This window comes from Centroberyx affinis, unplaced genomic scaffold (genome assembly GCF_046629955.1).
Source record: "Centroberyx affinis isolate AG114_WGS23_722 - 3 ecotype Tasmania unplaced genomic scaffold, CSIRO-AGI_Caff_v1 ptg001546l_1, whole genome shotgun sequence".
In the NCBI taxonomy this organism is placed as follows: Eukaryota; Metazoa; Chordata; class Actinopteri; order Beryciformes; family Berycidae; genus Centroberyx; species Centroberyx affinis.
In genome coordinates this window covers 693,088-709,426 of record NW_027280001.1, presented here as the reverse complement: position 1 = coordinate 709,426, position 16,339 = coordinate 693,088, and the positions used below count along the sequence as shown (strand labels likewise).

Sequence of the window (16,339 nt, the reverse complement as noted above, 5' to 3'; positions counted from 1 at the left end):
CAGTGGCACAAACCAATCAATCAATCAATCAATCAATCAATCAGTCAGTCAGTCAGTCAATCAACAAATCAATCAGTCAACAACTCAGTCAATCAATCAATCAATCAGTCAGTCAGACAGTCAGTCAGTCAATCAAACAACAAATCAATCAGTCAACAACTCAATCAATCAATCAATCAATCAATCAATCAATCAATCAATCAATCAGTAGAAGCACCTGTGGAGCCAGCATGGTGCAGATCTTGGCAAACAGCACATGGCCAGAGAGAGCGAACAGGATGTGCTCTCTGAATGTGGAAAACCACATCACCCACTCAACATCAGCCGTGTCCTGCAGATCAATGAGTATTCACAAAGTTTAGAAACAACATTTGTGTATCAATGGAATGCATCTTGATAAATTACGATGAAAGTCCCAGGCACTCTCACCATTCTCCTCCCAAAGTAGTGCCATCCTGGCTTCACGCTGGATTTGAAGGTCTTTCTGTTTATATTGGCTGGAACAAGACAAAAGAAGAAGAGAAAAAAAACAACTGCGGGTAAATAAAAATATAAATTATGAAGACCTAAAGAAACTTGACATGCCTGTTGTTCAGTTTGTTGTGCTTACTGACTCTTGCACAGTATACTAGTGTTTGATGCAAAACTGCAACAGGCAACAAAAGGATCTTTGCTGGTACATCCAAAACAGAATCTTTTTCTTTACTTTAACATGCCACTTTATTTAAAACACATTTTTCTATCTATCTCATTTTCTTCTTCTTGTCCTTGAATGCAGATGTGGGTGTCTTTGTTACTGGTGACAGACTCACAATAAACGCAGGGCGAACACACAATCCTATTTTCTTCTTCCGCTCTGTGGTATTAATACAGACACCTGATCTGCTCTGCGTGGTCTGCATAGCTCCCACTCTTGGCCTTCACACACTGAAACGCCCCCCTGCCTTTTCCCCCAAGACAATGCTGCACAGCAGGTCCACATCAGCGACGGCTTTACAGAGCAAACTGCCCATGAAATAGATTGCACTATATGTTCCGCACAGTGTGTTGTCTGCGTGTGACTCCACTACTGATGGCCGATGGGCAGATATAACTCATGCCGCAGCATCAGGATCACAACTGTCAGGGTAAACCAATGCATTGATAGATAATTGCTTGCTACTGACATGTTTTATTCATTCATTTTCAATCATTCCCCTTGTTTAAACCAATATCTCCACTGAAATGGAAATCCAATATTTGAAAAGTAAGTTAAATAAGTTCAGAGACAAATCAAATTCTGTGTATACGTGTATATGCATGGGCGTGTGTGTGTGCTTGTGTGTATGCGTGATTCCTCATACTCACAACTGGACACCTCGGAGATCCAGCTGGTGGCCCAGAACATGGCCAGACACAGCACCGTGTTGTAGAAATAGATCTCATACTTGGGAAGGGCAGCTTTGACCCCCATGGTACCACAAGACAGCCGCAGCTCAGGACGTTCCTGAACACACCGCACCGACCCCCCGACCAGCGAACGCCTTATCTGTCGACCAAAATGCGTTGACCAAGAAGATGTCAGATGTCTAACTGACCATGAAGATGTCTCAGTCTATTGAAAAATTATTTGCAAATGGGAACGGCAAATGCCATTACAGTACATCATGACTGCTTTACTCCAGCTACAGCTAAACATATCACGATGCCTCACACAATGTTATCACCTCTTCTCTCCTTCAGACACTTCTCTCACCTGATCATATCTTTTACACTGAACCTTTTGGTCACACTCACTATCACAGGAGAAAGGGTATATAGATAGCCACAATGGCTATCTATATGGCTGGCAATTTGTCCTGGACTAGTTACAGCTAAAAAAGTAAAAGGGGAGGTGTAATGTTACCATTTCAATATTTCAATCAGAGACAGATCTGTTTCAGCAGTAACTAAATATAGACTTGTCTACTTGTCCATCATTCAAGGTTCAATTCATTTAGTGTCACATGTGACTTACTGTACTTATTCTGTTGAAGCCAGTTGTGATCAACATAATCTTATTTGTAGTTTTAGCCTATATATATGGATTCATTTTCTGTTTTGCATTCAGCCTACACAGAATAACTCTTATCTTGTGGTTTGCAAGTCTCTGTCTGACAGATGAGTTTAAGCCATTATCATTTCGGTATTTTATCTGTCTGGCCTGCTTGACACCTTTCAAATGATTATCAAGAAAAACACAGTATCAGGGCAAATGGGCAAAAGTTTCCATTGATTAGAATTCAGAGGGGTGAAAGCATCTATAAAGTACAGCTGCCTGCTATTTTTAACCAAACAACTTCTTTCCGCATTGACTACATGAATTCATTAGATGGCTCCTATCCATGTTAAACACTTCAAAAACAATTATTTCTTGCTTTGGAATTTACCAAGTAAACTTAACAGCCTGTCAGTTCTCTGGGCAACAGGACTGACACGTATGACTATGAGTGAAATAACTATATTAGCTACAGTGCAATTCTCCTCTCCCACAATGTCTGACTGAGATGAAGCTGTTGAAATGCCACCCGGTCATGCACTTCAGTTCGTCCTCAGCAGCACCTGTTGTGATACTGACCTTGAGCGCAGCAATGGAGTGAGTTGCCAACCCGAAGAAGTTGCTTAACAAACCAGTTTATTCAGTCCCGTCAAAATATAAATTAAAAAACATATATATTAGTCATGGGATATTAAAGAAAGCGTGGGTGGGAAAAAGGCGATCTATTGTATCCGCTGTGCATCTGAAGAGAAGGGGTGGGCTGCGGGTCCCACTGACTCCCTGAGAGGGAGCTGCACCGGGTAAAGGTGACATGTATTTATACTTTGACCATTGACACAGAGGGGGCGGAACAATATAAAATAGACTACGCAGTAGCCTATTTGGATGTCTGTTATTGTAGCACAGAGGGAAAACCCACCTAAACTCACTTTAACTAGCTCTTTATGTGCGGACTAGTTCCTGACCTAAACCTTCATGAGGTAAATCACATTAAGCGTGAATTAATGCCTTTCTACCAATATAATAGATTTTTTTTATATTGGTTGCTCGCCTATTGATGGTCATGGTTTACCCACCTTTTTATTCACCACTACATCACTGTATATAAACATATAGTGTCTTGCTCAAGGCACCATGCGGTTCAGCATTAGGCTACTTACAGGTTTGATGTCTTCCGCAAAAGCGCAAGTTCACCTGAAGAAAAGCTTCTGGGTTTCAGGGTTTCTGAGGCAGAATCCTTGGGGTGGGGGGGCTTTGACTCCTTTAACTGTCAGTAGAAATCAATGATTATCGCTGTTTTCGTCATTTTCACTTTTTCCTTGTGGAGGCGGCTTCGTGTCTTCACTAAAATCAAACTGGCTTTAGGCTACTTTGGTCTAGTGCATTATTTGCTCTTAGTTGTATAGCCTATACAGCTGTTTGTAGTTCACTGACAGGTGAATCATCTGTATCCTGAAAGAGATCCTCTTTGCACTGAATACAATGCAAACCAAATGCAAACTTGCTCTTTGCATTGAATTTCAGTTGTAGCCCATTACAATTCAATCTGAATTTTGTGCTTCTGTGCAATTATCTCCACTTTTTCATTTAAAATGCAGTGTTTTAAATTGAGAGACCCTCACTTTCTCTCATATTGCTATTTTCCATATTCCTGGTTGCCAGTTCTGTTTTGGGAGGGTCTAAGCCTGTTGCAATTTTGAGCTGTAGCCAAATGTCCATGCCTCACATTCTATAAGGCAAACTGAGCTGCGAAACAACATGCAGTGCCGACTAGTGACAACAACACAAAATACAATACAGTGAAATGTAGTAAGACGTCTTATTATTGCAGCTGGTCAGACAAAACAATCCCACCCATAAAAATGCATGAATAGGAGTGTGACTGTTTACACAAAGAAAAGACAAATGTGTGCTTTATTTGAAACCTCTGAAAAGATCAACCTAGGCCTACAGTACAGCCCACAGTATTTTCTGTAGGTCAAAACAAGAAAATGTAGTTTGACACGTAGCATTATGCAGCCAAACACAGATCTAAATGTATGGAATCACACAAACACAAGCCCAATGTAATTGTGCTCATGTGTTTTCTGCTTTTACGAGTCGGCCTATCAGCAGTACAGATCCACTGGGAGTTGTTAAGAGAGAGCTGCTCAGGAGATGATAATAATACCGTTGAAGACAGCAGGCCACGGGGGACTGTGTTATTCCTCCAGCATGTTTAGGAGTGGTTGAGTTTTCCCTCCAGATGAGACACGCTGCTACAAGACACGTTCAGATCCCCTGTTGTCAGTTGCTGCTGCATGCATTATCTGCAATAAATGTCTAAATATACCTAGAGATAGAGATACGATGCCTGGAATGAATACTGTATCTACTGTATAGACACCCATTAGTTATCTTTCTGAATGTAAACAATTCCCATTGAAATGACATGACTTCTTATGTGAAATTAATAAAATCATAAACAAAAATGCTGTTTATCAAAATCACTGCACTTAAATGTAAAAGCCTGATTGAAAAACGTGGTCCAGAGAGTTAAAGTAAGCTTATCAGTCGCAGTTTGTTTACTCCTTCTTGCTGGTCTCTTGCCCCCCAAAGATGGGGTACTTGTGCTCCACCTCAGCCCACATCAAGGTGCCGTTGGCCAGATCTCGAACAATTCCTGGCAACTCACTGACCTGTGGATAATATAATATAGTAAATTACTACGATAAAAGGATGTCTATTCAATAGCGTCAGACATGACACAGTACAAGTCATATATTTTGTGGTTTAAAGCTAACACGTTTGAATGCTCTACCTCGGCCCTGATCTGTGTCATGGAGTCCCGGTCTCTCAGAGTAGCTGTATGGGGCGTCTTGTTCACTGTGTCAAAGTCGACGGTGATGCCAAAGGCCACTCCGATCTCATCTGTCCTGGCATAGCGCCTCCCGATGGATCCTGAAGAGTCGTCCACTTTGTGAGACACGCCGTTTTTGGTCATCGCCTCGGCTGAAAGAAGAAAGAAAAGAACAAGAGTCATCGGTTTTAATACATTTCGAAGGCATAACATCTGAAGACAAACAGGTAAATGTTGATTTGATTATTTATATAAGAATACTAACATTTAAACTGAATAATATTGTATTGAAATCTGAAAATCAACACATAATACTCACATAACTCCTTCACGAAAGGCATGAATTCCTGGTTTTGGCTCAAAGGAAGGACGGAACATTTGTATGGAGCTACAGTGGCGGGGAAGCTGAAATACTGGAGAACAGGTAAGTCATATTAAAAGGAATGGTAATGCATTCAAACATACAGATTATTAGTTACAGCAAACATTTTCATGTTTATAGTACATTTCTCTTACTGTTAAGAACGAATCTAACAGAGGATAAGTGTAAAATAAGAACTAATAATTTCTCCTGTGAGAAGTTCAGACTGGACAGCATGTTACTGCTTCAAAGCCATCCTACCGTCCTCTGTTCATCGCCTTCCCGGACGCGGAATGAGTGCTCGAAGATAGAGTACATGATTCTGCCGATGCCAAAGGAGGGCTCGATTACATTGGGAACAATCTCCTCCACTGTGGGAAAACAGAGATGGTTGTTTTCCCACAAGAACAAGACGCTACTCTCCTCCACAGCTCTAAGGCCAGGTTCGGCGTCCGTCTCTTACCATGCAGGGTTTTCTGGAACCTCTTCACGCTGACCATGTCTTTGTTGAGTTTGAAAGACTTGCCCTCTGTCTCAACGGTGAACTCCCTGGAGAAATGTACACAACATCTCCAAATGAACTCCATACATACAACATGCATAAACATTATGGAACTTTGTTGAACCACTGCAGTCAATAATTACCCAGTTTCACTGAGCAGCTTCTCCTGATCTGTAATGTAGCATTCATCACAGATAGCCAGGTACTCCAGAATCAGCTTGGCATCCTTCTTGTAGGTCATGCCTATGGCTCCCTTGTTGGGCTCGAACTGGACCACATTTACAACTTTGTATAAAGAAGTTAAGGAGACAGACAGAGGAATTCAGCTGAGTGCAAGCCAGGCAATATACACAACTTGTAGGCAACGTTAAAGAAGCAATGGACATTTCACCATCACAGCCAGTAGACATACACAGTAAGATTAAGATAACATTGTGGTAGATTGTGAGTGTAGAAGGATATGGGTTGTTTCAGTGGTTTTTCGGCCACTAGAGGGACCCTGGTGGCTCTGGAGTGGCATGAGAGATCATAGCAAGAGCGGTCAGCGCAGCCCACAATCTCAATCCAGCCCTGAGGGGGAATAACAGCTATTGATGAGGGTGAAATAGGTGGATTTCTGTGCACTATTTCAGACTGTTAAGTTTAAAAGTGAGGATAAAATAGAGTCGATTTACATAGGAGGTTTTGGACTCAGCATCCCAGCAGTCACAGGCGTAGTGGGCCATCTCGTTGTCCATGTGCTGACGGAAACGCACTTTATCTTTGGACAGCCCCACTTTGATCAAATACAGGTAGATTCTTCCAATGAAGTAACCCAGCACAGAATTGTTGATCACTCCCTGCAGTAGACACAAAGGGTTTTTTTTATGTGTTTAGTAACATGTCATCACAGATGCCATCACCATCACGGTCTGTAAAATAAGTCTGACTGACAACATTAAGATCATATTTATGTTACAACTGTTAATGTAATAACTTCCCATTAATGTAATGCGATGTACCAAAGACTTCTTCCATATGTATTCTTCCATTTTTTTTATTTGTTTTTTAAAAAGTGTGTGAGTAGATGTCAGTTATGTATTGAATTTCAACTATTATTAGTTTAATGATTACATTTTTAAAAACTGAACATTTCAGTCTTACCATTAATGCAATGATACCCAATAATACATTGACAGGGAAAAGTTGGGAAATTACCTGCAAATTGTTATTACGTTAATGGTTAATTTTGTTAATTGGAAGTTGTTCCATTATCAGTTGTAACATTTGTGTCAGTGGTTGTCTCCACACTGGACCAAAGATTATTTTAGCACTAAGGATAAACCCAGTCCCAGTATCAAAGTGTATAAGGTGATCCTTACCTGCTCCACAGCATCCCCCAGCCTCATGATCTGGGCAGACTGGCCGCTGGTCTGGGCCTTGGAGGAGTACAGGATGATCTCTAGGTCGGCCACATTAGAGAACTTAGGGTGGACCTTCTCAGTCGGATCCACAAAGTGCTCAATCTCAGCCATGGTGAACTCTCTGCAGCGAGTGCAGGGAGGAGAAGATAAAGTCTCATTTTATATTCATTAGGTGATAAACACATAACAGAGTTTACGGCTCAACATTTGCAGATGATCAGTGAAATTAAGGACGTGGAGTTTCTGACTACCTAACACGAATGAGTCCAGAGCGGGGAGAGATCTCATTCCTGAAGGAGTTGCCGATCTGAGCAGCACCAAAGGGAAGTTTGCCTTGGTTAAACTCCAATAAGCGCTTGAAGTTGAGGAACATTCCCTGGGCTGTTTCAGGCCTCAGATAGCTGTAAAGTAAGAATTAGTTGACACAATGTTGAGACACTTGTATTGCAGTGTGCACAGATGTTGTTGTTGTGTTGTGTTGTGTTGATCAGTACCCGGGCATGTTCCCCCCTGGCCCAATGGATGTCTGGAACATCAGGTTGAAAGAGGTGGGAGGTGTGAGGTCATTTCCTGTGGAGGGAGATTTGACGTTGTATTTCCCAAAGAGATCAGCCAACTCCTGCTGAGCATAGTTGTCCATCTGAAACAGAGAACACACAGTTGAGTGTGCATGATGACGCACAGAGACGTAGAGATGTTTGATCTTCACCTACATCAGGTGTGTGTGTGTGTGTGTGTGTGTGTGTGTGTGTGTGAGCGTGTGTGTATGTGTGAGCGTGTGTGCATGTGTGCAGTATAGACCTGAGTAATCACATCCTCCATCTCATCTGCCTTCTCCGCTGAGCATTTCTCATCAGACATCAGTTTCTTTAGGTGAGCTGTGAGGAAACAAATACCTCATTTAGTAACTGTTACATTGATTCAATCCAGAGTTTGGCTTAAAAATAGCAGCGAATTTGCTTGGCATCAGCAGTAATTTGAGCGTACTTTTTCTACCGACTCAAAGCATTATCGTTACGTAACATTTCCTGTGCAGCAGTTTGGTTTTATCCTGAGGACTAGAACACCACATGTCAGTTAATCCCCTGAAGAATACCAGACCTGACAAACCAGTCACCTTTCACTCTCCAACTGCAGTCCCACCCCTGCCTCCCCTCTACCCTGAAACCCAGAGGATAACCCACTCAGGCAGGTAAAAACCTGTCCATCTAGACTCTTTTTTACATTTCATAAAAACAAGCTCTGCAGAAAAGCATCCACAAAAGAGGCACAAGTCGCCAAAATCTGGTGGCAGATTGAGCGTAGTAAGGTAAAATGACATGCAAGTTTCAGATGAATATGATTTGGACATTTCCAGCTAAGCCAATAACTATCTGCTCTTTGCAAGTTACAGCTTGTAATTCTTGCAGAGCCAGGCCATTCTCTTTGTGCTTAGGCAGGAAAGCTGACACCCAGTTAGTTCAGTAGGGCAGTGGAATAATGGAAAGCCCTGAGCAGAACTGGAGTGGGCGGGGTTAATTCTCACTCTCTAAATGACATAATGGCGGCAGAACAGTCACCTTTGAGGAGGTGATCCGCACGGAAGCATTCCCCCGTCTTGGCATCTTTCACCATGTAGTCAGCAAACTTATCCACATGCCCCGACGTCCTGAGAAGAAGAAACCAATCCAATGTTCACTTTGTGTCTGCCAGCCAGTCTGACTTAATGATGTATGCTTGTATGTAGGGCAGGGCGATATGGATACAATTAATATCACAATAATCAAAATCAATTATTTTGATGCTGATATATGACAACATATATATAACATATGCAAAATCATGTTAAATCATCAAACATTTAACAATGACATTGAACTGCATGGGAATATAAAGTATTTTCAGTATATTTCAGATTTGTGTATCACGGTAGCTCAATATCATTAATTCATCACAATATGATTCTACTGAAAGACGATAAGAGTTAATATTGAATTATTGCTCAGTCCTACTTCTATGCATGTTTTTGAGTTTGAATATATGATATGATGCTGCTCCTACTTGAGGACAGGCTCGGGGGTCAGCATGGTGCAGTCGATCTCCAGGATCTGCTCCTCCTGGATGAAGTGCTGCCTCCAGGCCTGCAGGATGTTGTTCTTCAGGGCGCAGCCCACAGGGCCAAAGTCATACAGGCCGCTCACACCTGAGCAACAAGCAGGAGATCACAGGCAAACCAGTCAGTGATAGAGCTGTAGTGAAATATTTTAGGATACATCTCTCTGGAACTGTGCATGCTCTGTGAACCACTATCAGATTTTGTTTTGCTTTTTATATTTGCACCCTGTGCTTAACTTGTCTGCCACATTATTGCATGCATTGCTCAGTGGTTTCCTGTTGTTTTGTCCCCAAGATTTGGCCAATCATTATGGTATTTTACCTCCATAGATGGCAAAAGCCTGATCATAGAAGAATCTCCTCTTTAAGGTATCCTCCATCTTTAACCTGTCAACAGTGTCATCTTTGGGCTGCAAAGCCAGCTCCTAGAAGTGGGATGCAAAATTGCACTCTGGTTTATAACATTATTCTTTAAACAGATCAAAGGAGATGAAAACTGCATGGCCAACTTTTTGTATAGGACTACAGTATATAAACATTCTGAGGTATAACGCCACTGCAATACAACTGGGAAGTGAAGCCAAAGGGTGTGTCTGATGCGAGTAAAAGAGAAAGCAGCGGTTTATAGATTCACCTTTGCTTCAAGAATCCTCTTCCGGGCTTTCAGCTCTGCTACAGCTCTACTGAGCTCCTGCTCAGCGGCGCCCTGCTCCTTCATTTGGCGCACCAATTCGCCCTGGGGAAAAAAATTGTATGCTTTTTCTCTTTCTCATACACACACAGCCTCAGACAATTCTTTATCATTTTAAAGAATCTATTTTTTTCTGTAATTTTGCAAGCGTTCTTTTTTTCTCATTTTGCGGAATAGTTAAAAAAAAACTCATCTAATCTTCACCTCTCTCTCACACACACACACACATGCAGGCTGCCTAAACTTCCTAAAATAAGTAGTTTACTACTTTAGTCCTAGATAGTGATGCCTGAATAAAAAAGGTGTGACCTCCTGTCAGTGATCATCTTGATATCCACCAATATAAACTAAATCAAAATTCAGATAATCATTGATTTATGCCTTTTTCTTAAAAGAGACTATTCTCATTTAACTTGCACCGGTTTCATGCTACTTACTATTACTACATAGCAAAATCGTCAGTGTGAATTTACTTGTGTAAAAATCGAAACTATATGCAATCAGTGTTTATCAGAATTAATTTAAGACTTTTAGATCCAGAACCATATCAGATCTATCAGTGCAAACCACTCTCAAATCAACACTTGTCAACTCCAGTTGCCACTGAAAAATCAAAACTTGGGCTATTAACACTGGAACACCTGCTGTACACTAATAAACTCCATCCGCAGATAAACCTGTGGGTTAACTGGCTTCAGGCGGGTTCATCCTCTCCTACATCCCTAGCTGCAGGTCTGTCACCTGGTAGGATAACTCACCTGTTCCCTCACAGCCTCTCTTAAAGGAGCCAGCACTTCTTCCATCTTGACACGTATTTGGATCTTGGCGCAACAAACCCAGGCTGCACCCCTCTTGCACTTTCTTCAAGCTGGGCGAAAGAAGGGGAGGCGCCTGGTACAGTCTGGAAAATCTCAGTCTCTGAAACGAGGGCTTTTGTTGCATCAGCCAGAGATATGAGAAAGGCGGACTTTATTACCAGCGCAAATGTAGGCTCGTGTGTGCGTAAAAATCAGTTATGACGCGTTCACTTTATCACTAGACAAACTTACTCATTCAGACAGAAGTGACAAATAACACGATTACCCCCATTCCAACTTTTGCTTTGGAGAGTAAAGCTTGCCTTTATTAACACGCCTGAGAAGCCTTCCACCATCTAATTCAGATTTGCATCATAGCGGATTGTCCAAATTTCTGCAGTCGACTATCCGGCTGCAGCCGCCTGAGTCAAAGATGGTCTGTCAGTAAAACCTGCAAGGTGGCCGTCGCCTATATAAGGTCCAGTCACCACTTTACACCAGTGTTAGTTTGTTTTGTCAAACTTTATGCATACAAGCCTGCACAGAGCCTGTCCTGTCTCATGCACCGTTGATTGAATTATTCATCTGTTCATTTCTTATCTTCTTATTACCTATTATAGACTAACTCTGTGCTACAGAGACTGCGTGCTCTTTTGTGAAATCAACAGGAAGATGTATAGACGTTGAGGTGAGAAATCGAAACCAACAACCTACAGATGACTCCGAGCACCAGACAAGTGTTTGTGTGCGTTTCACATTATGCTTAAGAGTTATCAGTTAACAGCTGACTAAAGATTATTCAAATATAGAGGTTTTGGGAGTTTTTTTGTTGCTTTTTTTTCATATAGGCTACATTGACACAGTTTATGTTATGGCCTGCTAAGAAAGATCTAAACATGTCTGCAAACATGCAGCTTCCTCATATGGACTTCAACTTTCAGTAGAGAATTTTTGTGAAGCTGCCTGTTTGTCTTTGCCTTTCCATTATGTTGACTTGCAAAATAAACATTTATGATTTCTACTCAAAAATGACAGTAGCAACTGTAAGGTTGGCCGATTGGTTGAGGCACAAAAGAGATGGTTCTGTTCTTTCAGTCCAGGTGATTTATTTACAGCAGTGCGTTCCCATGCAGCTTATTTACAGTGCAGACAAGTTTGGCCAAAATGCAGAAAAAAGGAAAAACACAACTTGCAAAAATAAACAAGAAGAAAAATATACAAGGCAAAAAATAGATATACTTATAAGCAAACTGCACTATAAGGCAATGCCCCTTTAGATAAGGGCCCTCTGCAGCTGATAGTGTCCTGACCTGCCTCAGCAAGGTCTGCTATGCTCTCCTAAGGAGCTCCAGCCTCCACCTTTATATAGTAGCTGGCTCCTACTGAGAGACATCAATTATTAACTGTTAATCAATTATCTCCTAGCCATATTCCCCTGGTTCAAATTATCACACCATATTATAAACAATAATAATAAAGGTCATTAGACATTTCCAATAACAATTGTTCAACTCCAAAAGCATTAAAATAACATTTCAAGAAACACCATTAAACACCCCTGCCACTTTATCACACTTGGTCCGATCCCCCGGAAACCCCCCTCTAGAAAAGGAAGTGGAACGCTCCGTCTCGGGTTTTCCGGGTCTAAAAGAGAGGATCGTCCAGTGCAGCACAGAAACAGGTGACAAACAATTCATTTGTGAAAAGTACATAAATAAATACTCATTTAATTACAAAGACTATATGTCTCTTGTCTTTTCATTTTTACATTGCAATGTAATATGTAAATGAGTTACACTACAACTGGGTCGCTATGTATTAACGCTATATTGGTGACCTCCGACATCACAAACAGAGAGAGGGAGAGCGAGAGAGAGAGAGAGAGAGCAAACACAACGATATCACAGCAACACAGACACCTCTATGCCGGCAAGATGTAGTTAGAAGTGGCTATGCAGCGTTGTGTGTGTGTTTGCACCGTACTTTCTATAGGGCACGGGATATCCCCGTGACATTTCCCCCCCCCTCTGATGAGGGCCCTTGTGGCGCTCTGGAGAGAAAGTCTGCAGTGCAGTTCTCCCGTCCCTTCCTGTAATGGACCTCAAAGTCATAGGGCTGCATCCCGAGGAACCACCTGGTGATCCTGGAGTTTGTGTCCTTCATGTTCTGCAGCCAGGACAGTGCTCGATGGTCCGTCTCCAAGGTGAAACTCCTCCCCAACAGGTAATACCTCAGCGAGTCCAGCGCCCACTTGATGGCAAGGCACTCCTTCTCCACCACAGAGTACCTCTCCTCATGCTTCAGGAGCTTCCGGCTGATGTATGCGATCGGCTGGAGGTTACTGGGCTCTCCCTGCAGCAACACCGCGCCGACGCCCACCTCCGATGCATCTGTCTGGACCGTAAACGGCTGTTCAAAGTCCGGGCTCGTCAGAAGAGGCTCCTTGCACATCCAGTCCTTCAGGTCCTGGAAGGCTTCCTCACATTTCTCCGTCCACCGAACCTTGTTGGGCTGGTGCTTCCTGGTGAGATCTGTGAGAGGTGCTGCAAGAGTGGAGAACATAGGAATGAACCGACTGTACCAGCCAACCATACCCATGAAGGACTTCACCTGTGGCTTTGTTGTGGGCCTCTCAGCTGACTTGATGGCTTCCACCTTCCCGACTTGGGGCCGGATCACCCCTTTCCCCAGTACAAAGCCCAAGTACCTGACTTCCTGCTTGGCCAGAGAACACTTATCCGCACGGATGGTCAGGCCTGCCTCCTTGATCCTGCACAATACCTGCTGAAGGTGCTTCAGGTGTTCTTCCCAGGTGTAACTGAAGATCACCACATCATCAAGGTACGCCGCAGCAAAAGATTCTGTTCCTGCCAGGACCTTGTCCATCATCCTCTGAAATGTAGCTGGCGCTCCATGAAGGCCAAAGGGAAGGACCGTGAACTGGAAGTGTCCAAACGGGGTCCTGAAGGCAGTGATCTCTTTGCTCTCTGGGGTAAGGGGAACCTGCCAATACCCTTTGCACAGATCCAGAGTGCTGATGAAATTGGCACCCCCTATCTTCTCCACCAGCTCGTCGACTCGGGGCATGGGGTACAAGTCCAGCTTACTGACTCCATTCACCTTCCTGAAGTCCAGACAGAACCTCAGTGTTCCATCCTTCTTGGGAACCAAGATGATGGGGCTGCTCCATTCGCTGGAAGACGGTTCTATCACCCCCAGCTCTCTCATCACCTCCAGCTCCTTCTTCAGGACAGGCAGTAGACGCTCTGGAACCCTGTAGACTGGCTGGCGAAGAGGGTCGGACTCCTTCAAGGTGATATGGTGATGAATAACCTCTGTGCGGCCTGGCGTTTCCAGGAAAAGGTGGAGGGGCAAGATCTGGAGAAGCTCCTTCCTCCTCTCCTCTGACAGGTGGTCCAGCTCCAACTGCGTCTCCACCTGTTGAACTGGAAAGTACTGCTCTGCTGGCTCCTCTTCCTCCCTCACTGCTTGGATGAAGAGCGAGTGGGCTGCTGGTGGTGCAGGGACAGGACGAGGGTGCCATTTCTTGAGCATGTTTATGTGGAAAATCTGGAGAGGCTGTTTCCGGTCAGGCATGTGGATCTGGTAGGTTACAGGACCCATCTTCTGCTTGATCTGGTAGGGCCCCTGCCACTTTGCCAACAGTTTGTGTTCTGACGTTGGCAGAAGTAACAGGACTTCCTCCCCAGGCTCAAAGCTGCGTTGCCGAGCTGACCGGTCATACCACTCCTTCTGCTTCGCTTGAGACTGGAGGAGGTTTTCCCTTGCCATGGCCGTGGTCTTCATGAGCTGCTTCCGCATTTCCAGGACATAGGAGATGATGTTCATGTCCTGTTTTTTCCCGGACTCCTCCCAGGTCTCCCGCAGCACATCCAAAGGACCTCGGACCTGGTGGGCATAAAGCAGCTCAAAGGGTGAAAAACCTGTCGAGGCCTGGGGAACCTCACGGTAGGCAAACAGGAGAAACGGTAACCATTTGTCCCAGTCCTTTCCAGTCTCAGAAACGAACTTCCTCAGCATACCCTTCAGAGTCTGATTGAAACGCTCCACCAAGCCATCAGTCTGAGGGTGGTAGGGGGTGGTTCTCACTCTCCTAATCCCTAGCAGCTGGTAGACCTGACTGAGCGTGTGACTCATGAAGTTAGGGCCCTGGTCTGTCAACACCTCCTTTGGGATCCCTACCCGAGAGAAAACCTTAAGCAAAGCTGCAGCTACCTGCTTAGCTGTTACTTCCCTCAAAGGGAACGCCTCGGGGTATCTGGTGGCATAGTCACAAATAACAAGGATGAACTTGTTCCCTGCCTGGCTCCTCTCCACTGGGCCCACTATATCTACTCCTATGCGCTCGAATGGAGTATTAATGACTGGAAGTGGTACAAGGGGCACAGGGGCTGCAGCTTTCCCTGCTGTCAACTGGCATTCTGGGCAAGTCTTACAGAAATCTTTGGTCTGAGTGTACATCCCTGGCCAGTAAAACCTCTTAGAAATCCTCATAAAGGTTTTCATGAAGCCTAGATGTCCTGCCCAGGGGATTGTGTGACCCACCCTCAATACTTCCTCCCTACAGGACTTAGGAAGGACTAGCTGTCTGCCATATTCACTTTGTCTGTACAAAAGGCCATTCTCAAGTAAATAATGCTCACCTAGGGGACAAACAGTGGGGTCTTTCCCTGCCTCTCTTAAACAATCTGCAAGGGAAGAGTCCTCTTGTTGCTGCTTAGCAAGATCACAGGGAAACATATCTACAGGCAGCTCTGGGGCTCCAAGTTCCTGCTCTGGCTGATCTGCTGACTGCAACATGCTTCTCCCAACTTGCTGTCTGCGCCTCTCCCATCTCTCTTCCTGTGTGACTGCGGGATCTGCCACGACCTCTTCCCCATGAAATGGCATCACTTGTAGAGTGTCTGGCTCAGTCTCTGGTGTCTCAGTTAAGGCTACATCAGGAGCTGTCTCACAGGCAATAGGCGCTTCTATCACCGGTGCACCTGGCTGACTAGATGACCATGCAGGGACTGGAGTAACCATGGGTGCCTTCACCTTAGACCTTGTGACTACACCACATAACCTCTTCCTGCTCTCCTGAATGAGGTCATATAAAGTAGGCAGATCTGTCCCTAGCAAGATGGGATAGGGCAACTCTGGGGCTACACCAACTTTCATCAAGTAAGCCTGGCCTTCTGCCTCAATGTACACCTCTGCAGTGGGGGCCTGTTCCTCATGTCCGTGGACACAGATGACTGGGACTGTATCTTCCTCATTCCACAATTCCCTAGGAATTAGCTGGGCTTGAACAAGGGACTGGGAACCACCTGTATCTAAAAGGGCTGTGTAAGGCTTGCCATTTAGCTGTACAGTGACCAGTGGTGACTCTGACTGTTCTTCAGGGGGGACCATAAACTCAGGTCTAGGGACGTAGCACAGGCTGGTGGCTTTATGCTTCCTAACAGGGCAAACTGGACGAGTATGGCCTGCCTCACCACAGTTGTAACACACAACCTCTGCCTTGTCACCTGGCTGAACCTTGCTCCTGGTGTACTCCTGAACCACTGGCCTGCTGGGTTTAAACTGGCTAGAAGAGCTACTGGCTGAACCACCTCCTCTTACCATACCCTCA

The 16,339-nt window shown here is 44.2% G+C and overlaps 2 protein-coding genes across 2 annotated transcripts; both read right to left on the bottom strand.

Moving 5' to 3' along the window:
- Positions 1–196: 196 nt before the first annotated feature.
- Positions 197–1,453, bottom strand: LOC139650818 (protein-cysteine N-palmitoyltransferase HHAT-like protein). The gene is made up of 3 exons (XM_071527589.1): positions 1,348–1,453; positions 430–497; positions 197–331 (listed from the first exon to the last, which is right to left on the bottom strand). Exons 1-3 carry the CDS (start codon positions 1,451–1,453, stop codon positions 197–199), a joined length of 309 nt encoding a protein of 102 aa, XP_071383690.1.
- Positions 1,454–3,834: 2,381 nt separating this feature from the next.
- LOC139650806 (glycine--tRNA ligase) lies at positions 3,835–10,766 on the bottom strand. Its single transcript, XM_071527571.1, has 17 exons — positions 10,666–10,766; positions 9,851–9,952; positions 9,539–9,641; positions 9,163–9,304; positions 8,682–8,770; positions 7,924–8,000; positions 7,617–7,762; positions 7,374–7,523; positions 7,081–7,243; positions 6,394–6,558; positions 6,182–6,289; positions 5,863–6,008; positions 5,681–5,766; positions 5,479–5,588; positions 5,176–5,269; positions 4,818–5,008; positions 3,835–4,695 (listed from the first exon to the last, which is right to left on the bottom strand). Exons 1-17 carry the CDS (start codon positions 10,708–10,710, stop codon positions 4,582–4,584), a joined length of 2,031 nt encoding a protein of 676 aa, XP_071383672.1. The 5' UTR covers positions 10,711–10,766; the 3' UTR covers positions 3,835–4,581.
- Between the last annotated feature and the right edge of the window lie 5,573 nt (positions 10,767–16,339).